Below are 27809 nucleotides of genomic sequence, written 5' to 3'. Positions count from 1 at the left end.
TTTTTTACTTCAAAAATGTTATTGAATGGTCTATTAAAATAGGTTTAACTTGCTATTAATTTATGTACCTTCAAGATTAATCATCTAGCTTTTGTCAAAAATTATTTTTATTTTAAAAGTTTAAAATAAGATTTATTTAAAAGCTTGAAAAAATATTTAGCTAATTTTTTTTTTAATTTTAATATATTTAGTGTTTTTCTAATAATTATTTCTATCAATAAATTAATTTTTATTTAGAAAATAAATTTAAAATTACTTGCATAATTAAGTTTAATTTAAAGATGCTATAAAAGATAGTAATACGTTGTTTAAATAAAATATAAAAATTTAAACTGTTTTTCAAAAATTTGATTGTCATTAATTATATTTAATTCTGCAAAATAATTAACATATTACTTTGATTATCTCTAATTATTAATTATATTTTCTAAATACTTAACAATTTAATTATGCTATTAGAGAAACATAAATAATTAACGAAGAAAATCAAAGAAAAAAAAAATTTTTTTATTAAGTATTTTTTTAATTTAATATTTTTGATAAAAAATTTTTAATTTAAATATATTAGATTTTATACCATATATTTAGAGTATAGTAAAATTAAAATTACTATATTACTAATTAGTATTTTGGAAAAATTGATGTTAATAAATCTTTTCAAAATATTTTAATTTCAATAAACATGTAATTTATATATATACTTACTTACTTATTAATAGTTAAATATAAATTATTTGTATTAATTATGTACAATTAAGTTATTAGTTTTTTTTATTAAATTTATTCATATTTATTACTTCTTTTTTTAAAAAAAAGAAAGATTGATTTCATAAATTATTTGCAGAACGTGGTTTTTAGATTTGCTCTTTTTAATCTTCTTATCCTTAGATAGTACAAATAGACTATGGAGCAGAGTTAGATGTTTTTATTTACTCAGTTAACTCATTGCATTTATTTTTAACTTAATCTAGCTCCTCCATCTTTTCGTCAATTTCTTTTTCTTTTTTCTTAATTTAAACTATACATTATTCATTAATTTTTTTTAGTTCATGATTTTCCTTTTTGATAGACTCTATTTCTTTGTATAGTTCAAAGCTATTCACGTTAAATGATTTAGAGTTATTTAGTTAATTAGATGGAGATCCATCTTAAAATTAACTATCTTTAAGCTTTTAAATTAATTCATCTCTTTCTGCTCTTAAGGCTTCGAATCTCTTTTTTAACTCAGTGTATTCATTTTTACGAGTTTTTAGCATCTCATTAAGTCTATTATTTTCATCGCTATGTTAGGATAAGCGACGAACCTCCTCTTAAAGTTATCTATTTTCAGAAGTTAGTCTAAATTCTATCTCTTCAAAGTCTAATAGTTTCTCTTTGAGGTTTTCTAATTCTTACTTAGCATCTGAGAGTTATCTTCTTTTTTCTTCTAATTTTCTCTGAAGTCTTTTTGCTTCGTGAGACTAGCTAGCATGCTATTGTTAATTTTTTTAGCTATCTACATCTTAACTTTCTTCGCTTTCTTCTTCTCTGATAGAATCTATGAGACTACGCTCGGATGTATTTTATTAGAAATGCTAAGAATTTTTAAGGATACCCTTGTTTTGTTGGATATTTTTGCTTAACATCATTTGAATCTTTTTTTATAAGTCCTCTATAGTTTTAGTGTCTCTAATGTTTTGTTCCTTTCTCATTTCAATTTGTTGATTAAGTATTTTTAATTCGATCAATCTCTATTCATTTAGTTAAAGAAGCTTTTGATTTTCATTAATTAGTGAGACTATTTTTTCATCTCTTTCATTAATAGATACACTCATTTCTTTTTCTAATTCTTCCATTTTTTATTTATACTTTTAATCAAACTATGATATTTCTCTATCAATTAGAGACTAGATCTTTTGAGGGTTAATCAAATTTTATTGTTTTTAATGGTTATCTTCATCATTATCTTACTACTAGACTTAGATCAGAATTCTCTCTTCCATTTAAGTTATTTTCCTCTCTTTCAGGTTGTTTGAGATATTAGGTGATAACAAATTTAGGCTTTCCAATCTTTCTATGTAAAAGCTGTTATCTAGTTACAAATCTGGCTTTAATTCCTTCAGTAATTTTTAAAGGTTAATAATTTTATCGTCTAATTCTCTTATGACAAGAATGTATTCTTGAATAGCGTGGTCTTTATATTCTAATTACTGCTATAATAATTCTTGATCATTTTGCTAACTTGCTATTTCTCTAGATTTTCTTTAACTTTTGCTTATTGATTGGTCTTCACTAGCGTTAGATAGTAACTCTAATATTTTTTCTCCTTGCTGATTAATTTCATTTTAAGATTTCTTGATCTTTTCTTACAAATCTATAATGAATATAGCTTATTATTAAACTTTCTCATTTAATTCACTAACTTATTCTTTTTAAAAATCTAGGTTTTCACATAAATTCTTGATAATATCATTCTTTTCTTTTAATTCCTTTTAAAATTTAGTTAATTCAAAAGTGTTGCTGTCTAAAGGAGTCTCTATTAGTTACTCGCTTTCCTTATCAAAATAGTTATCTTCATTTAATTGGTTAAAGGTAGAATCTGCACTTTTTATATTATTTTCTTGATTTTATTATTGAATTTATTCTTAATCTTCATCTTCACTAATCTGATCATCTCTTTGGTATCTTTAACTTGGCAAGGTCTATTTTTTATTAGCAGCTTTTTTTGTTTTTTCCTCTTCTTGTTCATCTTCTTCCCTTTCATGAATTTATTGAATTTGTTATTGCTATTGCAAGGCTTAGATAAAGTTTGACTATTCTTATAGTTGCTGACTTAACCTATTAATTTATTCTATCTTTTCTTAAATTATTTATTCAAAGTAATTTTTGTTGTTCTCATTCTATTAAACAATAAGCTAGTTTTCTTCACTTTTCTATGTAAGTCCTTAATTCATTTAATCTATTTGTAAATGAAGATCCTAGTTTTAGCTTTCTAAAAGCTTAACCTTATCTGCTATTTCAGTGCAAGCTGTTTCTTATTTGGAGAGTTTTTCTATTTCCATTTGCAAGTCATCATTTTATTTCTCAATTACTCTAAGTATTAAATTATTAAAATTAAAAAAATAAGGTTAAATATAAATTTGTAATATTTACTTTTGCCTATCTTCCATGAATTGTAAATTTTCAGCTAATTCTATTTTATCTTTTTCTAAATCTAGAATTACTTCTTCTAAATTTTTGTTTTGTGCTATCAAATTTTTTATTTTTTCTTCATAGTCTTTATTGCAGTTTTACAGAGAATCAAACATCTATAGTTTTTCCTCATCATCTTTGACTATATTTAATTTACTAGTATTTTTGTTGATAGCCATGCTATTGAGTAAGTCTGTATTACTAGAGTTAATATATTAGCTTATTATTTCATTCAATTTTTCGTTCTCATCTACTAGTTTTGTTATCTGATCTTCAGCTTCCCTGTTGATCTTTTAAGCATTCTACTCTTTTTGTTAGAGCTCATGCTCTTTTTCTGCTAATTTATTTTGAATCTTATCATATTCTGACTTTAACGAATTAAACTTTTCATTTGAGATGCTCTACTAACGACTTTGTTATTCCTAGAGTTCTTGTATATAAGATTACAAGTTGATCACCTTATTTTACATTTCCAAATTATCGTCTCGCTACTTTTACACTTCACTCTACCTCTGCTTTAAAACATCACTTAAATGCTCATTTTCCTAAATTAAAAGTTTTATATTTCTTTCTAGCTAATCTACTTTCCTTTAGCTTTCTTGACTTTAAGAGTTTTACTAAAGCTTTTCTTTTAGTTCTCTAATTTCTTTGACTTTCTCTGATAAAATTTTATTTAAATTAGTGTTTTCTGTATGCAAAACTCGATTTTGAATACTGAGATCATTTTCCATTTATGCCTAACGAAGCTTTTCTTTTAGCTCGTTATTTTCAATAAGTAGCTTCTGAACAAGCTATTCATCTTAAATTTGCTGTAACAGGTATCCTTTTTCTTCTAGCAATTCACTTAATTTAGAGTTTTCGTTAACAAGCTCTTTCACCTACTCTTCAAGTTCCCTTAGCTTTTTAGAGTTACTATTAAGTAAACCTATTTGAAAATTTTAAGAAGAAGAAATTTAATTAATTTTAGTAGGAGTTCTAGGCAAATTTATGTAGGAGCCACTTTAGCTAACCATACTATGAGGTTTTTAAGTAGTATTAATATCATGGGTGATCCCTTAGGTTCTTTCTAAGCTCCTATCATCTGCCCTGTCATTTTAAGAAATATTCAGAGTTCTATTATTACTAGCAATGAATTAATTATCTTGATATAAAGGAGGATTTCTATAAGATCTTTTTCTTACATCATTGCAGCTACTACTTCTAGCAAATTCTGTGCTTGTCTTAGTTTACTAAGGAATTCCAATTTAGGAGATATTAGAAATAGAACTCGAATTTCCTTTAGGAGTATATGCATTAGAATAGCTGCCATTGTTTAATTAATAACTCTGCTTTATGAAAAATTAAGGTAATCTTTCTGGAGAGCTTTGCTAGATTTTATTTACATATCTATTTGCTGAAGAAGAATTACCTACATTTATAGATCCAACAGCAGCCTCTTCTGAAAAAACAAATGGGATTTACCCAGAATTTTGTGTGCTAATCCCGATGTTAGTGCTTTACATATTTGGTGATTTCTAGTTTGTACTTTACAAATTTGGTGATTTCTAGTTTGTGCTTAGCTAGTTTTACAAATATTTGTAAGGGGAATTTTCTCTCTCCTGCTAATTTTGGTTTTTAAGGTAATGCTATTTCACAGCAGTTTGTGGAGCACTAAAATTATTACTTGTACTCTAAATTGAATGTGGAAAACTTGCGCTATGGCTTGGATTATTGTCACTAAATAAACTAACTTATCCACTTTTTAAAAAAATTTTAGCAATTAAAAAATCTAATGTTAAATTTACTTGTTCTGATTATTTGGTGTTCCTACATAATCAATATTGCTTGGAAATAGATTTTAGCTAACAGAAATATTTTGAGTAGGTGGAGATGTTATGCTATTTTATATAAACATATTGTTAAGGCTTATCATTTGTTGTGGAGTTTAAATATGCTAAATTGGAGTTTGTGAAAAATCGGATGGGAGATTTATTTCGCTTTTATTCTTTACTCTCTGAATAGTTGTTTTTATATTTGCACTTGATGGTTGTATACCTTGTTATGCTTTTGTTTATGCATTTAAATGACTTGATATTTGACCGTTTCCTACTAAATTGTTATGGTTGTTGCTGTTATTAGTATTATTATTGTTGTTACTATTTTAATTTTAAGATAAATTATGTTTGTGGCTCTACTATAGCAATCTGTGCTTTTCAGGCATTTGAGATATAGGCTTAGAAGATGCTTGTATATTTTAAGATGTGTTTTATTGAATTTATGAAGGATTTTATTGCTAAAAGCTTATTTATTAATTTTGTTGTTAGACTTGAGGTTAGTTAGATGCAGAGTTTTAAATTTGAATTGAATTAATGGAGTTAGATTAAACTTACTAAGTAACAATCCTCTATCTATTTGGGGTAATAGAAGTAGGGATATAAAACTATTTTTTAGAAATCGGATGGATTTGTTATATATGTTATACAGGCTAAATATTAACAATTCTGCAAGGTGAATTTTGCTATTCTATCCTGACATTTTTTGTAGGAGATAATGTATAAATTTATTGCTATTACGGACCAGGTTATTACTGTTATATTAATTATAATTGCTAAGGATTTTAGGGTAAGGCTTATTGACTTATTTATATTTGCTAATGCTAATTCAGAGTAGAGTTCTACTGCTCATATGTAGATATTGCTCTATTCATAGTTGAAGCTATTCTATGCTAAAAAATATCAAAATTTTATAATTATTTATTTATATATATATTTGTATGGAGATCAATAACTTAATTTAGTTAATAATAAATTTTGCTATGCTGTCTTTTGATTATGAATTGATTGATGTTTTATTCTTTTTTTATTTAGTTTAAGTTAAGGAATTAATAGCTGATAATTAATCAAAAAAACAAAAAGAGTCGTTAAGAAGCATACAAAGTCGCTCTATTGTTTTTGATTAAGTAAAAAACAAAATTCATACAAAATTTTATAATTATTTTTTATTCCTTGATAAATGTATTGATTATTTCAACAAATGAATAAATCTATATATAAAAGAAAACTTCTAAGAGTTTATTAATTTATTTTCCTTTATCATTTTAGATAAGAAAAAAGAATTTATTTATTTTTCATAAAAATAATACAATCAATACTTTTTACTGACTTCTTGTTGTATAATAAATTTATTAATAAATTTATAAGCAGAAAAAAGTTAGTGATCTTTCTTTCATTAATTATGCATATTTAATTGCTTTTAACTCAAATAGCTAAGTAGAAGCAATATAAGTAAAACTTATATTAATAAACTCCATTATGATTTTATCCTAATTTTAATTGCAAATTGAGGATAAGCATAAATAAAATGTTTACCTCCAAAGGAATTTATAAAGAATGTTGAAATAAAAATATTTTTTATTAGTAAAATTGAGATAATTTTAGATTTATCTTTTTTAAGTAAAATATCAAAACTAATTATTTTTAATTTTTTCTATAAGTTTAAAAAACTCTAATCTAGTTTTACTTTTTTTCTTTATCTATTCTTCAATTTATAACTCAAGATAAATTTCATTATTAAAATTTTACAGAAAATTAATTCTTTTACAATATTTATTTACTTTTAAAATTTATTGCATACGACTGCTTATGTTTTTTAAATTTAAATTTCAAAAAGGAGATTTTTAAAATGTGCTTGTTTTTAAATAGCTACTATCTTAATTTAAATGTACCTATTTTATGAAATGTTTATAATGATAAATTTTTTGGATCTTAATAAAAACTTTTTTTTTGAATGAAGTTATTTTAAATAGTTTTTAAACACTTAGCATTGATTGAAGGTTATTAGTTTATGCTCAATTTTCGTATAAATATAAATCTAAACAAGAAAATATATTTCTAAAATACCAAACATTCCCATTTTTAAATATTAACTGGTTTAACATAAATATATAAGGTTTGGCTTATTTAAATAAACTACTTAAATTATATTCTCAAAAAGCAGCTTAACTTAAATCAAATAGTTAAAAATATATTTATGATAATTTAGTAAAAATATTCGTTGTTCCCTTTAAAAATAAAACATATTATATAGCAATAAAATTGGTTTGAAAACTGTAATTTATCCTTTCTATTTGTTAATGAGCTTTGAAAATAGATAAAAATTATAATCTTTGCAGTTATTTAAGAAATAATTTAAAAAATTGTATGGTTTTTTTTGCATTTCAGGTTTTTTTTAATTACTCAGATAATAATAATCAGAAAGCTAATTCAGACTCATTTAAATTGAAAATTAGATAAGGGATAACCAATAGAAATTCAATAAATACATTAAATAAATGAATATTAAAAAAAGCACCCATTTCTATTTAAAGCAAGATATTTAAATTATTGATTAATTCATATTTGTGTATTTCTTTGGTATTGTTTGTTTAGGATTATAATTGCATTACTTCATCAAATTTGAATCAGCCTTATTCAACTTAAATTTCTTGATTTTTGGATCTTAGGATCTTTTCACAAATTTATAACTTACCTCATACTATTATTCAAATTATTAAGATTTTTTATAATTAAAACTTATTAGTTATTATATCCCTACCCATAAAGGAATGCCAGTACTCTTAATATTCAATCCAGGTACTTTTAATTTTGAATCTATTTTCAAATAATAATACTTAACACTTTTGCATTTATTGATAGTGGTTTATTTTGTTTTACATTGATTGGGTAGGTAGGAGTTGAATATAGCTGAGAATTCTTAATGAGAAATCCGATTTAAAATAAATACCTCAAAAATAAAATAATGTTGGTTGAGTAAAAGAATATTTGAAAGATTTAAAAAAGAATAAATAAATAACATGAGATTTTATATTCATGAATATTATATTTAAATGACTACTATAGACAGACAGAAGGATTGATAGATAAATTGAAAGGTAGAAACATGATTGTAATTTAAATTTACTCAAAAATCTATCTGAATTTATCATTTAAAATTGAAACGTAAAAGCAAAAAATAAAAATTTTAGAGTTTTATTAGCCAACTATTTGTTTGTTTTTTTTATGTATTTGGCAACGATTTATCAACAATGTAAGACAATTATAAGTAATATTTTATTGAGATATTATGTCCTTTAAATAAATATTGCTAGAAAAATCTTCTGTATATTTTTAATGTATTACGTTTACATATGCTTGCAAATATTTGTTTGATTTATTCATTTAATTTTAAATACCCAAATAAGAAATCAATTACTGTAAAAATGTTTAGTCTCTTAAAAATTTCTAAATTAATAGATCGATCATTTAAATTTAATTAAATCAATCACTAGAGTGTAAGAAGGGCTTTTTCATCTTTCCAAGAAAACAGCGATAACCACTTTAGAGGTAGGTATACTCCTCTTGCTCCACTTAAATTTATAAATGGTAAGTGTAAAATTTACGAGTACACTATCTATGATTAAGTCTCGAAAGGTTATTATATCATCTTAGGAATAGGCAGCCTTATTTCTCTTTATTTTATCAATAAATTGATTAATTTCAAAGAGCGCAAATGGTATGGATTGATTATTTATGGCTTAGCAGCACTCTATATAACTCCTAAAGTGTATCATTTGGCAAAAATATATTCAGGAATAATTCATAAAATCTATCTTGAAAAGGGAGGAAACCAAATCGTAGTTAAGCATGCTTAATATGGCATCATCCCTACTGAGACAAAATTCGATATTTCCTAAATATAAAGACCAATGGAGCCTGATTTAGCTATTTAAATATTTAGATTTGCCTACCCTGTAGTGATGAACGATTAACTTTTCTACTTACCAAGAGACACAGATTTTCAAAACGAAGAGGTTATGCCCCCAATAATGAATGGGATATATATAAATACAGACTCTTAAGATAATTATACTGATGAAATAATAATTGAATGAATTTATTAACGTGCAATAAACTTGTAATTAATGATACATAGTAAATTGGCGTACCTGAAATATATAATTTAGTTAATTTGAAATCATTATAATAAGATAAACAAATTTAACTAATATTTCATCATATTAGAAAGTCATAATTGAACAAATAAATTTCACTAATTAATTAACAAATAAATAATTGCTTCCAAAATCAATGATTTGTTTCTTTGAATAATCTTTAATTTATAATATTAACTTTACTTACAACACTCAGTCTTAGTTTTTATTATTTATTTTTATAATTTTAACATTTAATTCAAATAAAGTTTTTTACATATTATTTCCAGTTTAATCTTTATTTTAAATTTATGAACATGGTTTTTCCATCAAAAATAATTTAAAATTATCATTTTATAATGATTCTTTAGAATAAACACAAATTGTTTTGTATCTAAAATCCTTTTAATTTATATGGATGTATATATTTATTCTTTTCGTTTTTTGTTAGTTAGTTCCTTCGTTCGTTCGTCACGAAACAAAAGCCTATGCTAAGCAAATTGTTATTTAAATAAGCATAGTAATAAATTGATAAAAAGATAATTTATTTAGAATCTAATTATTAAATGTTACTTATACACTATTGTTGTAATGATTTTTGTTTTAAACAAACACAAGTATTATTTCTAAATTTGGTAAAAATATTCATTTGCTTATTTTAGATATTAAGTGGGCAACAAAGTAACTTAGCTAAAAACTACAGCATAATAAGTTATTTCAAGAAATATTCTACCAGCTCAACTAGACAAAAAATTTATCTAAAAGCACGTTATTCTACAAGTTCTACCAGTTACTGAATAAAATTATAATTTGCGCTATTCACATGTTATAAATTCGAAATATCATATAGCGTAAAAGTCTCTGTCTCACTTTTCAAATTACTAACTCAAAATTTTAATTATATTTGTATGGGGAAATTTAATTAATTTACTGCACAAATTTCGCAATCCATCCTTATTTTCTAATAATAGCAATCTAGCTGTATCCATATATCTATTATTAAAATTTAATTTTTTTTATACCAACTCTTGAAAAAAATCTAATTAATCCTTACAACTATCAAAACACTATGATCATAAAATAAAATCTACTCAAAATAAAGGGGTAGTATTTTTAGTTAGCTTGCAAAACTTAACTATTTAAATCACTTAATTATGCCAATATTTGAAAAGATTGTATCTTAATTAAGTTGAGAATTTTACCTGAAAGATTTATAAATCAATATTATAAAATTCAAATGCCATTTTTAAATTACTAATTTAATTTGTGGTATTTTCAAACAACAAATCTTTCTATTACTTTTTTAGTCCACCATAATGGTTAAATAAATAATACCATGTTGTTTGTGTCCAATCTTCATATTTTTATTTTTATTTTTTAATAAATAAAATATCAATTAAATACAAGGCAGTCATTTAAAAAACGTCTAATCATCTAACTTATATTTTTTTTATGATGAGAGGCTACATTAAATATTCCTAGTCTGTATTTTTATATCTTTTAAATACTTTGCTCTCTATTAATTCCCCTTCATATTTATGTTGCCATTAATGTTTATATTTAAATACATAAATGTTTAAATTTTATTTAATAAAAACAAGCTGCAATAATATTCAAATCCTTTTAAATTAAGATATCACATAAAAAAATGTAAACCACCAACTGATGACCGAGTTAGCTTTTTTTACCAACAAAAACTGAAAAAAATTATTTATTAAGTTATTAAATAACGTTAAAATAGAAAGATTTAAATCTATGTTTCTAACTGTGTAATTAAGATAAAGAACAGTATATATCATTATTAAATAACTGCATTTAGAATCTCGTCAATTTAAGCTAGTTGGCTGGCTAGCTAACTTTATCATTCATTTAATAATTAATTTTATTGTTTCATAATAAAAATAAATAATTCATTAAATATTATTTTAAAATAGATAAATTTAATTCTAATTTTTCAATTTTTAACATTTTATAAATATTTTTCAAATTTAAAATATTATTTCATTTTATAAAATTTACTTTGATTTTACAAACAAACATTTATAAACGTTAGATAGGCACGCTAAATAAATAGTATTTAAATGTTTTTATTAAAATATTAATTTATTTCAAAGTGTCTCACCAGGATCATTTTCCTCATCATCAAGTACATCGTCTATGTTATCATTTTCATCAGAGTTTTTATCATTATTATTCTATATATCCTCGCACCATTTATTGTAAATATCTATTGCCGAATCCAATGCTAAAATAATATATTTATTAAAGAACTTAATTTCAAATAGCAACTAAAGTAAATATAAGTATTAAATATAAAGAATTGTTATTAACTAAAAACATTTTAATTACCACCAATTTTTTCATATTTTGTTGAATATTTGCACTTAATACAATAAATCTTTGCTACTTTTGTATTTTGCTTCTTCGATCTTTATTTATAAAAATTTCAAAATGTATTTAATAAAATAAAATTGCTCATAGAGCAAATCAATTTTTTGTGCTAAAATGAATTAATTCATACATATTAATATGAAGGGTTTAGTCTGATGAACAATTTTCGCAATCAAACACTTTAGGAATAGCGTATGTTCTCAACTTTTTCTCTTTTTTACCTGTTTTCTTTCTTCCTCCCATTTTTATCTATTTTATACCAAAATTTTTTCTTTCTAATAAATGACTAAATCTTCTTTTAGAATAAATTAATGATTAAACTTTTTTTAGTCTTAAAGACAAGAATTATCTAATAATTAAATGATTTTTTATTTATTTTCCTATGAGATTTCCACTAAAATTTACTTTAAATTTAAAATCATATGTTAGTTATTATTTATTTTTTAGAAGCAAAATAAATAAAATTAATAAGACTCATTTTTATTATAAAATAGATAAAATAATTTCTTCAATCTTTTTTGAGGCAAACAAACTACTTTTAAATTTATAATATGATCCAAATAAACAATCAAAATTTAGCATATCTACATAATTCAAAAAATAAAAATATAATCTATCACATGTATGAAAATATTCTATTGATTTATTGATACTCAAAATAAAGAGAATTCATTATTCAGACTATTTTGTTCTTATTTTTAGAATTTTAAGCTTATTAACTTGATGGTTAGCTGTAAAGCAAATTATAATATCATATAATATCTTTTCTTTTTTGAATATTTAGCATTTATTAGATATAATTATATGAACGTTTTAATTAGATAGATAGATACAAAAATACAAAAAATGGTAAATTAGCAAACAACAAAGAATTATTAAATAAAATAATTATTGAAGATAGTTTTGATGATGATGATTGATAGATGTATGTATGACCAATCTAATGAAAGTTTTATTTATTATTCATCGTTTAAATAAAGTAAGATATGCATTCATAATTAAAATACACATAAAAGAACAATGATTAACTCTTAAGATAATTAATAATTTCCTTTAATGTTAATTAATATATCTGTTCACTAGTTAATAATATTCATTCCCATATTAAATTTAATATATTATTATGTACACGTCAATGTTTGTTAATCTCAGTTTTTAATCTTGAAGGCGCAACCAGCTTAGATTTGAACCTTACCACCAGTGGGCTTGCAGAGGATAGCAGAGCACCTATTTAATTTTTAATAATTATAAATTTAGATACTTAAAATCGATTGCAAAGAGTTAAAAATTCGAATAAAATTAGAGAATGTTTTGCATTTCTAAATTTTAGAACGCTTTATATTAATAAGCTACTATACATCTGGATGTAAACAAAACTAAATATCCCTAAAATTTTAAATAATAGCCTCAGTTTGGTAACTTTCTGCAACATTCACAAAAATTTGATTGTGTAAAATATTGGTTTGTTTATTTTGATTGTTTGTTTGTTATCCTATTTATTTGTAAATTTGAGATAACGATTGCAAGCTAGCTAGCTATTGAAAATACATTAAAATTATTTTAAGTTTCTCTTGAAATTGAGGAAGCAGCTTTTGTCCAAATTCATTTTATTTATTTGATTTGGAGCTTGATTGAGTCAAAACTATTTTTTAATGAAAATAATGAATGCTTGAGTGAATTACTTTTCACAAATAATGGTAGATTGAGCGTTAGAGAAAATCATTTGGATGTTTTGGCATTGAGCACACTTAACATCCATGAAGTAAGAGTTGGGAGCTTGGATAAGTCTCTTGAACTTATTCTTTTGCTTTTCTTCTTCGTAGATGGGGTTTAAAAGATCTCTTTCCATTTTTTCTTTGCTGATGAATATATTTATATTTTATGTATTTTTACACTTTTTTGTTTTGTTTTTTTTTTCTTAATAACTCTGTCTAAATTTCAACCTTCAATTATTTGATTTTCTTTGTCTTTATGTTTCCCCTTTCTTTTTTACTTTTTAGCCTCCTATTAATTAATTCACCCTTTAATTTAATATCTTATTTCTATCAATATAAATATATTATAAAATCTACATTTATAATTTTAATTAATTCTAATCAAATATCTATCTATCTAGATATGATATCGAATCCTTCCTGCTCACTCTCTCATTTTATTTTCCCCATTTTTTTTATCATATTTGCTTTTTATCATTTAAATTCTCTTTCCATTTTGAGTTGTGTTATCTTAAAATAAAATTATTTGCTAAATTTTTTATTATTTTGTAAAATACAATTATTATTCATTTTCTATTTCTGAGTTTATCCTTAATTAATTATCTATCTTAGACTCTAAATTCATCAAAATTTAATTAATTAATCAGTATAAAGCAGCAGTACTTAATATTGATAGAATGACTATAAAAATAATTAAAATCATAAAAAAGTAATCAGTATTGAGTATTTATAGTTATTACAAATATATAATCTAACACAATACTGTATTTAAAATATATTTTTTGTTAAAAAATAATAAACAGGGTTTTATTGTTTAATAAATTAAGAGCATAACTAGCATAGCTTTTATGTTTATTATTTCTATGGTTTATCTTGTATTATTAATTGAGGATCTGAAAAATATTTATTTTCAATCTTGAAATACTTTGAATAGCAAACTAATGAAAAAAAGATTAAATCATAATTAAATACTATTAAAAAGACATAGTACACCTTAAAATTAACAATTTTATTTATGGCATTTAATTATGTTTCTTAAGCTCATAGAAACAACTGTTTGACAAAATTATTTCAAAAAAAGCATTATTTTTTGTATTTATTAGAAATTTATATTTACTAACTTCAATACAAATAATAAAGATAAACATAAAAATATACTTGATTTTTAAGTGTATTTTAACATTTTTCACAGTTTATCTTTAAAATGTTATAATTGAGTTCTTATTTTTTTTAAATATAAGAAATTTTATTAGGTTCTACTTGAAATTTTTTTAAATAGGAAAAATTGTTAATATTTCATATTTAAATACTGAAAAATATTTAGATTTGAGTGATTTATAATATTTAAATTCTAAGGAGAACCTTAATATTTTGCAAATGGGTATAACTTAAATGTAGATATCTGATAATATATAGTTCCTTTCTCGAAATATTTTAATAAAATTATAAAATTTTAAATATAATTTAAAGTTTTTTTACTACTTTTATTTTAAAATGATTGGGTTAGGCTATTTTCTTAATAAATTTAAATAAGGATAATAAGAATATCGCCAAAATAGTGTGTTATTAATTTAAATTTATGCCTAATACCATTAATTATTTCCTTTAGCTTAACAATTAGTAATGTTTGATGATTTATAATCAATCTTCAATCAATCAATTAAAAACCCTTCTAAAATTAATAGCAATTTGTAAATTAGATTTTTCGTTATTGTATTTACCACTTATTCACCCAGATGATTAATTATTGAATAGCATTTAAAAGTTGTGTTTTTCACAAAAATGGATGAAAAGAGAAAGTTGAAGTTTCAAAAATCTTATTTACTTACTTTTCAAAGGGGATTTGATAAACAATTAATATATCCTATATCTTTTTTCAAAAGTATAGATTTCGGACTACTAGCTTTTATTTCTAAAGGATTTTTTAATTTTTATGAAAAACGATTTAGATTAGTACCTAAAAAATTCTTAGTTTTAAAAAAAAGATGATTCTCAGAAATTAAAAATAACTTTTAGTTATACTCTGACTCATGCTAGGAGAAATGAATTTTAGATTGTAGTTATTTATATATTTGTATTGTTTTTTGAATTACTTTTAAATGACATTTGAGAGTAAAAGCAGATACTTTTAGGCAAACAAAAATTAATATATGATTGATATTGGTAAAAATCTGATAAGTAAATTAGATAACAAATAATAATTAAATTGATAGAAAATAAGGATGCATTAAAAAAAAATATATAACATTTAAATTCATTCTTCAACAAATAAAATTAATAATCTATCTGCAGTTCTAAATGTTAAAATATATTTATTATCTTTACTTGTTAAAAATTATGTTTAGCTAATATATCACATATCATCCACTGTAACTTATTTTTGCTCACATTTCATCAAATAATAAATTATTTTACTTCCTGTTTAGCATAATTTATTTTATTTTTTTCTTTAATAATTTGAAAAACCAAAACCAAATTAGTTACTTTAATTCAGGCAAAGATTATTTTCTTGTAATAAACATTACTTAAGTATGTAAAATAAAAAGAAAAAAGCAAAGAATCGGATTTATTTATTTATTGAATGACTGATATATAGAGAAATAGATTGATAGATAGATAATAAAACTAGCTGTATATTAGATAAATATTAAAAACCATATAGCAAATAAGATAAAAGAGATGTTATTATTGAAAGTGAACTACTAATTGGAGATAAAGAAATATACCTATTGAAATCATATTGAATTATTTATCTTTGATTGTAAAACAATTTGTATATTTATTCATTATCCATTTTAGATTTGTAAAAAAACATATTTAAAAAGTAACAAAAAAAGAGCAATAAATGTATTAAAAAAGAATCCTCCCCACTATTGAGTTATTGTTTTTTATTTACAATTTGTTTGATCTTTTTCTATTAATTGATTTGTATATAATATATTGATAGTTAGATAGATAGATAGATAAATTAGTAATTTCAATATAGATCTTGAATAAAAATCTTAGTATCTTAATCAAAATATAATTATTGAAACAAAAATTTAATAAAACGTACATAGAAATGTTGAAAGCAAATAGGGACTATTATTTCACATAAAAAGGATATAGGTTTATATAATCCAGTTGTTTCTAATATAAGTTAAATAAATTTAGCTTTTTTATTGATAAAACATCAATAAATTCTAATAATATCTGAATATTTTTCCCTAAATACAATATTGAGTATTTCAAGAAAGCAAAAAGAAAAATTAATAAGTAAGTCAGGGTAATATGTGAAAAAAAAAAAAGTTTATTGGTATATCAGAAATGAACAATATATGCTATTTAGAGAGGGGCAGAAGGGGTGAGGGAATTATTAACTCTGTTATCTTTAATCTTAAATAGCAATTAAAGAGGGGATGTAAAGCACTAACTTAATCTAATAAAAAAAAGATAAGAAAAAAAAATCTTAAATCAAAAAAATTAATTTGAAAAAGAAAAAAAAGAGAAGAAGAAGGTGAAATTATACAATATTCTTTTCACACTATACTCAGATCAAACTCTTTTAATCTAACTAAACCAAACCTACAGAAAAGTCCAAGCTATCTTAGAATACTTGATCTATACTTATTTACAAAAAATGTTCTGGTAAAAATTAGACACTAACTAAAAGCCTGTTATGTAGTAGAATAACATCAATAAAGTACTTTAACTTGATAACTAAAATAAATCTAAGTTAAACGACTAGTAATTCAACTGCGCTCAATAAAAATGCAGCCAACCCTAATTATATAATCTCTCAGTAAAAGCTTGTGTATCTAATGAAATTTAATCATCTGAAAATGCTTCAACTGATGGCTCTTCCTGTTCATAAAACATGAATTCTGCTGATTCTTAGTAATCTGGCATCTAAAGTTATGAATGGATCGAAAGTTCTTAAACTACTGCCCCTGTTGAAATCTCTGGTCAAAGTACACTCTAAAAGACTTAAAGCAACGAAGAAACCTTCTTCCCAAGAGTTTTTTCTAACAATATGATGGTATTTTCAAATTATTATAGCAATTTATTAAATTAACTAAATATCTTTTTAATATTAAAGGATGTCTAAGAACCAACTGAATTTTTAAAAAGACACGCAATCACTGCAGCAATGAGAGCTAAGATGATTGATTGGATGATTGAAGTTCTTAAGGCTTACAATTTCTCCGAAACTACTTTCTCCCTTTCCGTTGCCATCATGGATGCTTACTTCGCAAATGTATAAAGGTAAATAAACAAATAGTTTTGGATTCATCTTAAAATATAATTTTAGTTTTTTTCACCTTGCTCTAATTAAATAAATAAATACTTTAAATAATGTATTTTAAATTTATAAAAATCAGAAATAATTTTAAAATTTTAATTTTAATTTTATTTATTAATTAATTTATTACACTCTAAAAACTTATTGAAATAGATCAATTTTTGAGATAATTAATTGAATATAATTATTTAACAACAACTCCAAAAATTTATAATTGAGGTTAGTTCCTAAAATTTTAATTTAAAAGGCAAGCAAAAAAAAATGCTAAAGATATATAATCTTTATAAGCTTGTTAGAATAATTAACTAGCAAACATTCAATCACAAATATTAATTAATAAATAAATAAGATTAATTCATATATAATTTAGAAAGAATTAATAGAATATTTTTATCTGATGATTTTCAGACTTTAATTAGAGTATTATAGAAGAAAACTATTTTTTTTAATCCAATAAACTAAATTTATTTTCATTAAAAATAGAAGTTTATAAGTTGATGAGCTCCATGCTATTGGTATTGTTAGCATGTTCATTGCTTCAAAATATGAAGAAATTGTACCCTTTTCATTATAAAAGCTTTATGAGAAGATTGGTCACGAAAAGATCAGTATGTAAGTATTAAAATAGACTGAGGCAGAAATCTTGAATACCCTTAATTTCAATATTTCCTTCCCTACCTTAGATATCTTATCAAATTTAATGATTAAGTATCTTGATTCTCAAGACTTCTTTAGCAGCTACACATAATAATCCAAAGAGTTCTTCAATTGCTTAAACGCATACATGTTCAAGCTCACCACATTGGATTATGAATAATTAATGAGTAAATACAACTATAAAACCCTCGCAGTATGTTCTGTCTTTGTTTCAATCTAAGTCATGCAATAGTTCTTCCCTTACTTTGATTAATTCAAATATGTATTACCCTTCCTTGATTTACTTGGAATGACCTACGACCAAATCATATAGCCTGCCTAAAGAATACTTACTTTAGCTAAAACATACGATAAGCATTTCAGTAGCCTTAAAAACCTTAAAAAATACAATTTAGAAGAGATAAATAGAAAAACTTCTCGTTGTTTCAAAATTTGAACTATTTAACACTAACTAATTCTGTGAAATATAATGTAAAAAGATGCTTAATAATACTGTTAGCTCTTGACTAAAATTTAATTAATTATTGATTCTGAAAGTAAAAAAAATAAATATATAAATACTTTCAGATGACCTACTATGCAATCAATCCCCATTAGTATATTCACCAATAATATTAACTCCAAAAACAAACCATAAAAAATTAATTAGTATAAACATAAATAGCTACTTTTACCCTCTCCATCTGACTCATTGAATTTAACACGCACTATTATTGCTTATTAAGAAGAATCTAATTTGAAGACAGTAACTTATATTCAGCATGCATACTTCCTATGATTATTTATTACAAAAGAGTAAAAAATATTTGATACAAATTCTTCCTTTACCTACTATTTTAACTTAACTACACGCGTCTAATCTATCTAATAAAAAACAATAATAATATGATAAGCAAACATTTTTATCCAAAGTCAATCAAAAAATATATCTTCATCTCACCAACTGCTTAAATTACTAACAAAAAATCCAAAAACAACTATCAAACAATCAACCAACTCAAGCTTTATAAAAAACGAAAACACTTTCATATATAAATAATTAATTATTTCTTCTTATTACCTCTTTTGAATAACAAAATTTATTTGAATGATAAAAATTAAGATTAGATAACAACTCCATCATACATACATAGAAAGATAATTTAATAATCAACAACTATATTTTTTATTTTTTTGATGATTTTCAGGAATCCTGAAAAAATCAAAAGAAAGATATTTTTCAATATATTTTATTGAAATCAGATTAGATAATTAATTAATTAACCAACTAAACAGATAAATAAATAATTAGGCTTAATAAGTAAAAATAATCACACATAATTATGAGTCAATAATTAAATTAATATAATAAATATATAAAGAATCTCACTAATATAAATAAATAAAATATACTTTATAAATAAATAAATATATTATATTTTACTACTTTTAGTAATTACTATTATAGTTTAATAATATTTTTAAACATTTTTTCACTCATAAATCATTTCTTTTAAAATTATTGTTTCCAAATTGTTTGCTCAGATTATAGCAAAAGTCTATTTTTATTATTTTTATGGCTCCAAAGGAGTGTTTACTATGAGGTCGAATGATCCTCATAATTAAATATCTATCAATTTATTTACTGAAAAAAAGAATAACCTTTCAATAAATTGTAAACAACTAAAATATACTTTTAATTTGAGTTATAAAAATATATCTAATTGTTTTTTTGCACTCTCGGTTAACTAATTTATATATTCAATTTTGATAAAATTGAACGTTTTTCTTGATATACATTCTTTCTTTTTCTGCTTCGCACATAAAAATACAAAGATAATTAGTGGTTTTCTATTTTACTTTTGAGTGGGAAAATTGTGACGAGCAAGAAATTAAATTTAGGTGAAAAAAAAAAATCAATTAAAAAGAAGTTTCTATTGAAAAACAAAAGCTAATTAAGCAAATCTAAAATTTCTCTAAAGGATCTATTTTATTACAATTACTTGTTTTTAATTTTTTAATAATTTTTCCACTTTTTTTCCCAAAAATTAATTAGATTAGGTACATTTTTTGATAGTGTAAATTTTAAATAAAAATAAATATTTTGGTTTGATTGTTTTTATTTATTTATTATAAAAACTCACCTTTATAATAATAAAAAAGATTCGCTAAAAAATGACGAAAAGACTTTTCGAGTGTAATTCAAAAATATCTTCATCCAGCTTTAGGAATTATAATTTGTTATGAGAAATCATTTAAACACATTCAACAAACTTACTCTAAACTCTACCTAACTATATAATAAACCTATTTTCAATTGTTTATGTCAATTTAAGCAAGCCAAAACAAATAGACAAAGGAATCAATCATATAGTATATTAAAATTTAGGGCTGAAAATTATATTGAAAAGTAAATTAAGTTAAAGACAGACGGACGTAGTTCTTTTTGATAATTTAGAAACTTAAACAAAAATTAAAATGATTTGACAACGTTAATGCTCAATTATTACCTCAAAAATTCTGAGAATATTTAACATAACTTGATTTATCTATTAATACAGTCCACCTTAAAATCATAAATATTATTCTTTCTTCACTTTTAAGTGATAAATTAGCTCAAAATCATAGTAATATATTGCATCTTAATCTGCATTTTTAGCATCAACATGAAATAATAAATTATCCGAGGAATATTTTTGTATCTAATATACCTTAATATTCACAATGGGGTATATTCAATTTGTTTATATTTTAATTTGCAAACAACCAATATACTAGTAAATTTTAATTGAAAGAGCTTTTTAATAGTAATATAAAATGCATAGTATCTATTTATTTTTACTTTAATTATTGTTAAAAATGGAATTAAAAGCTAGTTAAATATATATTATTCTTTGTTCGTTAGATCTTTAATTATGTATCAAGGAAGGAAGAAAGTTGGTAATAGATTTAATTATTTTCCATACAATAATAACTTTAATTAGAATAGATTATGATGAACATATTTTAAGCCAAAAGTTAATTCAATATATGAACATCAACTGTTTATGATTGCCCTTATAAACTAGATTATTATATTTTTCTAATTTAATTCGGTTTACTTATAAATATTATTAACTAGAAGCTGGCTCAATTATATATAATTTAGATATTAGATCATATATGTTGTTTATTTATGATTGATTTCTCATTTCCTAGCAAGCTACGAATGAAAAATACCATATTTTATTTGAAGTAAAAGTTAAATGTTGATCAAGACACACTCTCTATATATATAACCAGAATATAATAGTTATTTAGAAGAATATTCTTGAAGTATGGTTAAAACATATTGGCTTACCTGACAGAAAATAAAAGTTAATTGATGAATTATAACATTAAAACTTACGTAGATGGATTTATGTGACATCAACGTTTAATATTTTTATAATAATATTTTGTTTTATATTGTAGAACCTTGAATGTTGAAGGGGTAGGAAAATACTTCTTAGTTTTTAGCTTAAAATCTATTAAAATTAAATATACTGATTTTCTTGAATTAAATTTGCATGAATCTAAATTTTATAATTTTGATTTTAAGTCAGTTGGTTGTTGTTTTATAAGTGAAAAAATAAATTTTTTAAGATCCACTAATTTATATCATCGCTAAATCCACTCTAACAATCTAACTAACATCCATCCACTCATTTAACTAAAAAAAAAAAACTATCTTTTAGTTTCACCATATTGAAATATAAAAGCAAAATTCATCAGCAAGTTTATCAAAAATACTTTCAAAACGAATATAAAATTTATAAAAATGTAAAAATTTGATAGTTTAATTGGATTGAGTATACAATACGAATATACACATTTGTCTTTAAGGTCAAAAAAATTTTCAATAACTAAATAAATATAATTAAGAAATGTTCAGAGAAGATTCCTCATTATTTTATGTATATTTGTTTATTAAAATTAGCAAGCAATGTAAATTAGCATTCAAAGTTTATAAGTATGTAAGCTGTTTTTCTTTTATTTTGTATTTGTTAATTGGAACCCTAGTAAATATTAAACGCTAAACGGGGGGAAGAACTTTTTTGATTTGTGATTTCAATACAGACATCTATTTCTGCCTATCAACAAAATGGAAATATCTTGAATTTTTCCTATCAACCCATATAGGTATATAGCTGTTTAAAAAGATTTTTTTATTTAATCTATTTAGAGGCTCGAATCTACTTGAAGGGCAAATTAATTAATTACCATTCATCATTCATGATGTGCCTTAATAAGTAAATAAATATCTAGCTGACATCAAAATATATAAGGAGAATAAGATACAACTTATCAGTATGGTGAGGATGTAGACCCATAATATTTTATATTTTTACTGTTTGAATTTGATAGTATTATTTAAGAAATAAAAATGAATGTGACTCAAATTTAAATTTCAATTGAGAAAAAATAAAAATTTAAATTCTTATTTTATTTAAAAATAGATTTTTAATATTGGCAATAAATTTAAAAACATCTATGAACAAGTTGTACTCATAAATTTAAATTTTTTTCTTTTTTTATAATTAAAATAATCTTTTGATTTCTACTCTTGTTTAGAGTGTGAGATTTGCATACTCTTTTTATTTAATATTGTAAATAACTTTTGCAAACCAATATAAATTATCTTATTTATTGACCAATTAAAACCCCAGTCAATAAATATATTGAAGATTTGGAATATTATAAAATGCTATTGGATAGCGAAAATAGCCAAGCTTTAAACATTTTACGTAGAATTATGTGAAAAATAGCAAGAGAGATATTCAATATATTCTGAGATGGCATATAACAAAAAATATGCCATTATTTTTTTTGCTTCCTTCCTCATTTTATGTATTTATTTGCAATAACTTTATTCCTACTTAAAATAATTGTTGTAAGGAAGTGATATTATTTAAAAAATGAATGATTAATAAGCAAATAATTTAAATAAGATCCAAGAAGAGATAGATCTACTTCTAAAGTAAGAAAGAAAGACAAATTTTTTAATTAAAAAGGCACTTATCAATAAATTAATATAAAGAAGTTTTAAATTGACAAATGATAGACCATTAAATTAAATGATAGTTTTAAAGGCAAACATAAAACAAATAATTAAATTACTAAATGGGAGGAGAGAAATATATAATACTGTACTTTAATATACCTATTAACACAAATATATGCAATTTATTTGTTCAGATATGTAGTAATTTTTGTATTTTCTTTCATTATATTATTAGTCAATACTAAATATCTTTGATAAAGAGTGTTTAGATTACTTATAAAAGACGTGGTTATGGGGCTTTTTATAATATTCGATTAATTAACACTCCTTTATTTATTAAATATTTACCAGTTGATTACAAATTTTGAATTTCTTTACTTTATTTATATTCTGAGATAATATTTTTCTGCTCCTTTCAAATACAAACAAAAATGAAAAATTTTAAATTAAAACTCAGTCTGATTAGAAAAATCAGTTATTATTGATTTGCATATTTAAGGATTATCTTAAAAAACTGCTTTTTAAAGTATGTTGATAGATTTTCATATAGGGGTTATGTGTTAATTTGGATTTTATTTTAATTATAACAAACAAAAAAAGCACAAGGATAATACTAATTAAATCAAAATAAACTGAAGAAATAGTTAAATTAGATATTTAAGAATATCAATTTTAGCTTATTTACATTCTAAATAAATAATTAACATAAAAATGTTTTTCCTAATTCACTTAGTTATAAGTAATTATTTGAATACATTTTTTTTGAAATGGCAAAATAAAGAAAGAAAGATAGACAAGAAGAAAATTAACAAAAGTGTTGATAAAAGAAATTAAAAAGAAAATCAACAAGTGATGTTTCTTACTTTTAATTAGAGAAAGGTCAAAGAAACCTTAGGGGTCAAGAATTAAACAAGATTTCGGAAGATTATTAGAATTATAATCACTAGATTAAAAGAACATTCGCTCGCACGCTCAATAAGGATAATTAATTTAAATTAGACTTATAGGGTAGAAAGATAGTAGAAAAGAAGGTGAATTATCACTAAGCAAAATGTAAGGTATAAAATTTATTAAATTTAAAATTAGAAATATAAAATATAATAAGCAAAGATTATCACTAATATTTTGTTTAAATTAAAAAGTGATTTGAAAATAAATGATAGTCAGTAATTAGATTTGATTAATAAAGTTATATCTTTTATAATCTTTTAAATAACTTCTTTAGTTGCTCTCATTAAGTTATTACAAATTTTATGAAAAGTCAATCAGCAAGATAGGATAAATTATCGCATTCCCTCACGGATGGTTACAAATTTAAATTTTTTATCTTAAATTTATAATCAATAGATAGATAACTTAATATTATAATTTTATTCCTAGCCTCAATTTCTCATGAATTAATTTAACATAAAATTTCAGTTTTTTTAGTTTTTTTTTGTTTATTTTTTTGACTTAAAGTACCAAAAGCTTGTTCTTAAGCAAATATTTCTTATAGTAGATATATAATTAGATGATATTAATGTTTAAAAACATAAAAATAAAGAATAAACAACAAAAAATTGTTTTAAAAGAAATCAGTCCATTTTATTTATTGAGTTTTTTACGTTAGATTATCTGGTTTATTTGATAAAAACTTTGTTCTAGAAAGTCTCAAAAATATTACGGCATTATTTGTAAAAATAAATAATATTTTATATGATTTGAATAGTTTATTTCTCTATAGAAGTTGCTTTTTTAACAATTATATTAGTATTAATAATCATAATATATTCATAGTTTTATAAACAAATGAAAATTAACTTATTACCCATTATAATACATACATATATATATACTCTTTTATCTATTAATTTGATTTTTAAATGAATGTGTCTCCTTTGTATCATTCTTCTGATGTCTAAAATTTAATGTGAGATTAATTATTTATTTAATTAATTAATTAATACATTAAATGTAAATTTTTTAATGGGGAGAAACATAATTTTATTGTTAATTACTGAATAATTTGAAATATTTTAACCTCGAATTAAGCTCTTTATTTTATTTGAACCCAAAATATTGTCAAGTAAACAAAAAAATTTAAGAATTTATATTTTAAAATATTTTAATTTTTTTATTTATGACAGAGATAATTTTTTTGTAATTTTTTAAGTAGCATAACCTATATTTTATATGAAAAACAAACACAGATTTATATTAATTTTTTACCTTAATAGGCATAAATAATATATATTTTTAATTTCTTTAATAAGTAATTAAATAATGACTATTTTTTTATATTCATTAGTATCTAGCTAATTATAAATAAGGCATTTTTAACTAAATAAAAATAATTAAAATATCTTATTTGATTTCTAAAGTTACTATTGAATAATTAGGTAATGAGTCACCAACAAGAAATAGCAGGAAGCACTCCTAAAGAAACTTTATACATAAATAACTTGAATGATAAAATCAATCAAGAAGGTTAGACCATTTATTTATTTATTGGCTATTTTTTCTTAAATAATTCCAAATTAGGAGGCATTTTTGATTTTTTGATTATTGCAAAAATTATTTTTACAAAAATATTTAGATATGAAATATGGATTATACTTCTTATTTTAGCAATTTGGAGAAATACTTGATATCATATTAAAAAAGTCAAACACTTTGAGAGGATAGGCATGGATTATTTTCAAAGATATTACTGCTGCCACTAACGCAAAAAAGAATTTGAATGGATTTTTATTTTTTGATAAGGAATTGGTAATAATAAAAAATTCAAATTAATCTTCAAACTATTCCGAAATTAAGATAAGATCTCCAACATTTAACCAACTAATTTAAGCTAATCAAATATAAATCATATGTTATTAATAAAACCCAACCAAAAATAAATGTTTATAGTTCTTTAGTTGCTGTTAAATGTTGACTGCACAATATCTTATTTTAATTTGGCATTAGTGAATTATAAAATTAATCAGCTTTTTACACCATAATACATTAGAAAATAAATTTTGCAAAATAAAGAAGTGAGATTTTAGACAAGTTAGAAGGAAGATGGGTTCCAAAAAAGAAGTAAAAGAAAGAAAACAATAATAATGCTAAGAAAGTAGGAGAATAAGAAATAGGCACAGAACAAAAAGAATAGTAGCAACAAAAGCAATAACTATAATAAATTCCACTTAATATTTAGCAAAACGAATTAAACTAGCCAAATAATGTTCTTATTTTAGAAGATTTACCTTCTTTCGTTACAACAGACATTCTTAAAGCACTCTTTGGCTAATATCCAGGATTTAAGTATTTTTAATTAAAACATATTTGACATTTATTTTAACAAATTTTAATTTTAGAGAAGTTAGACTAATTGCACCTAGAAAAGTTGCATTTGTAGAATTTTCATAAGAAGACGAAGCTACAGTTGCTCTCAATGGCTTATAAAACTTTTAACTTACTCCTCAAGTTTTTTTAAAGCTAAATTATGCTAAATTTTGAAATTGAATTTTAAAAAATAATATTAAAAGGGAGAAATTAATTGTAATTCAAATACATTTATATAAACTCAGTTATTACAAAGTTATACTGTTTCTTTAAATTAAAATTATCATTTTAATAAAAGTTTTTATTAAAATTATCATTTTATAGCTTCATAAAGTATTTTAAATTTGAATAAGTTAATTAATTCAGCATAATTGTTATAATTTTATAGATAAGAATTATTAATTTTCATATTTTCAAGTAAATATAAAATTCATTTGTTAAACATACAAATTTGAATTAGTAATAAAAATAGTTTTTTAATTTCATAGTTAAGAATTTTACATTTTCATATTTTCAAGTAAATATAAAATTGATTTGTTCGTTCAACATACAAATTAGAATTAGTAATAAAAATAGTTTTTAATTTCATAGAAAAGAATTATTTACATAAATTCAAGAAAATTGATTTGTTCAACACATAAATTTGAATTAGCAATAAAAATAATTTTTTAATTTCATATGTAAGAATTTTGAATTTTAATATTTTCAAGTAAATATAAAATTGATTTGTTCGTTCAACATACAAACTATAATTAGTAATAAAAATAGTTTTTAATTTCATAGATAAGAATTATGAATTTTCATATTTTCAAATATACAATTGATTTGTTCGTTCAAAATACAAATTTGAATTAGTAATAAAAATAGTGAATTTCGATTTCTATTACACAATACAAAATTGTAATTTTATAAAAATATTTATCAAAAATAGAAAGAAACACAACAAAACTTAAAATCACTCTATTATAATTTTTATAAATTTATTCTTCTTATTTGATTATATTTGATAATGTTAATATTATAGGCATTAATTAAATTTATTCTAATAAAACTATTATAAATTCGAGTTTTTTTATGTGAGCCTGGTTACTTATTAATTGTGCTAAAAGTATATTTTGAAAATAAAGTACAAATATTTTAGTTATTTGTAAACCTTTTTTGTAAAAATTAATGTAATTAAGAAATAGACAAATTTTTCTAGAAATTCTAAATATTTTAAGCTTTTTAATCTAATATATTTAACAAGGGATAAAAAACATCAATTTATTTATTCTTCATAGAATATTAAATAACTTTTTTGAAACTAAATCAAGAAATCAAAATCTTTATTAGGAAATA

At 22.3% G+C, this 27809-nt stretch overlaps 6 protein-coding genes across 6 annotated transcripts; 2 read left to right on the top strand and 4 right to left on the bottom strand. All coding sequences in view use genetic code 6, as the record gives it.

Moving 5' to 3' along the window:
• Nucleotides 1-827: 827 nt before the first annotated feature.
• Nucleotides 828-6019, bottom strand: TTHERM_01043120 (hypothetical protein; the record flags this gene model as incomplete). The annotated part of the gene is made up of 3 exons (XM_001030658.2): nucleotides 4956-6019; nucleotides 3133-4908; nucleotides 828-3072 (listed from the first exon to the last, which is right to left on the bottom strand). The coding sequence occupies exons 1-3, from the start codon at nucleotides 5855-5857 to the stop codon at nucleotides 828-830; spliced, it is 4923 nt and encodes a 1640-aa protein (XP_001030658.1). The 5' UTR covers nucleotides 5858-6019.
• Nucleotides 6020-8773: 2754 nt separating this feature from the next.
• On the bottom strand, nucleotides 8774-9217 carry TTHERM_001043103 (transmembrane protein, putative; the record flags this gene model as incomplete). The annotated part of the gene is made up of 1 exon (XM_012799786.1): nucleotides 8774-9217. One exon carries the CDS (start codon nucleotides 9215-9217, stop codon nucleotides 8774-8776), a length of 444 nt encoding a protein of 147 aa, XP_012655240.1.
• A 2009-nt stretch (nucleotides 9218-11226) lies between these two features.
• Nucleotides 11227-11752, bottom strand: TTHERM_01043100 (Elf1-like transcription elongation factor; the record flags this gene model as incomplete). Its single annotated transcript, XM_001030656.3, has 3 exons — nucleotides 11227-11363; nucleotides 11468-11547; nucleotides 11640-11752. 3 exons carry the CDS (start codon nucleotides 11750-11752, stop codon nucleotides 11227-11229), a joined length of 330 nt encoding a protein of 109 aa, XP_001030656.1.
• A 905-nt stretch (nucleotides 11753-12657) lies between these two features.
• On the bottom strand, nucleotides 12658-13358 carry TTHERM_01043090 (40S ribosomal protein S27; the record flags this gene model as incomplete). The annotated part of the gene is made up of 2 exons (XM_001030655.2): nucleotides 12658-12736; nucleotides 13192-13358. The coding sequence occupies 2 exons, from the start codon at nucleotides 13356-13358 to the stop codon at nucleotides 12658-12660; spliced, it is 246 nt and encodes an 81-aa protein (XP_001030655.2).
• Nucleotides 13359-16843: 3485 nt separating this feature from the next.
• TTHERM_01043080 (amine-terminal domain cyclin) lies at nucleotides 16844-18599 on the top strand (the record flags this gene model as incomplete). The annotated part of the gene is made up of 3 exons (XM_001030654.2): nucleotides 16844-17242; nucleotides 17303-17469; nucleotides 17990-18599. 3 exons carry the CDS (start codon nucleotides 16844-16846, stop codon nucleotides 18597-18599), a joined length of 1176 nt encoding a protein of 391 aa, XP_001030654.2.
• Nucleotides 18600-25546: 6947 nt separating this feature from the next.
• On the top strand, nucleotides 25547-26645 carry TTHERM_01043060 (U1 small nuclear ribonucleoprotein A; the record flags this gene model as incomplete). Its single annotated transcript, XM_001030652.3, has 4 exons — nucleotides 25547-25631; nucleotides 25741-25913; nucleotides 26155-26450; nucleotides 26504-26645. The coding sequence occupies 4 exons, from the start codon at nucleotides 25547-25549 to the stop codon at nucleotides 26643-26645; spliced, it is 696 nt and encodes a 231-aa protein (XP_001030652.2).
• Between the last annotated feature and the right edge of the window lie 1164 nt (nucleotides 26646-27809).

Source organism: Tetrahymena thermophila (genome assembly GCF_000189635.1).
Source record: "Tetrahymena thermophila SB210 genomic scaffold scf_8254429, whole genome shotgun sequence".
NCBI lineage: Eukaryota > Ciliophora > Oligohymenophorea > Hymenostomatida > Tetrahymenidae > Tetrahymena > Tetrahymena thermophila.
Note: the sequence above shows the minus strand (reverse complement) of the source record. Positions and strands in the feature narration are given on the sequence as shown.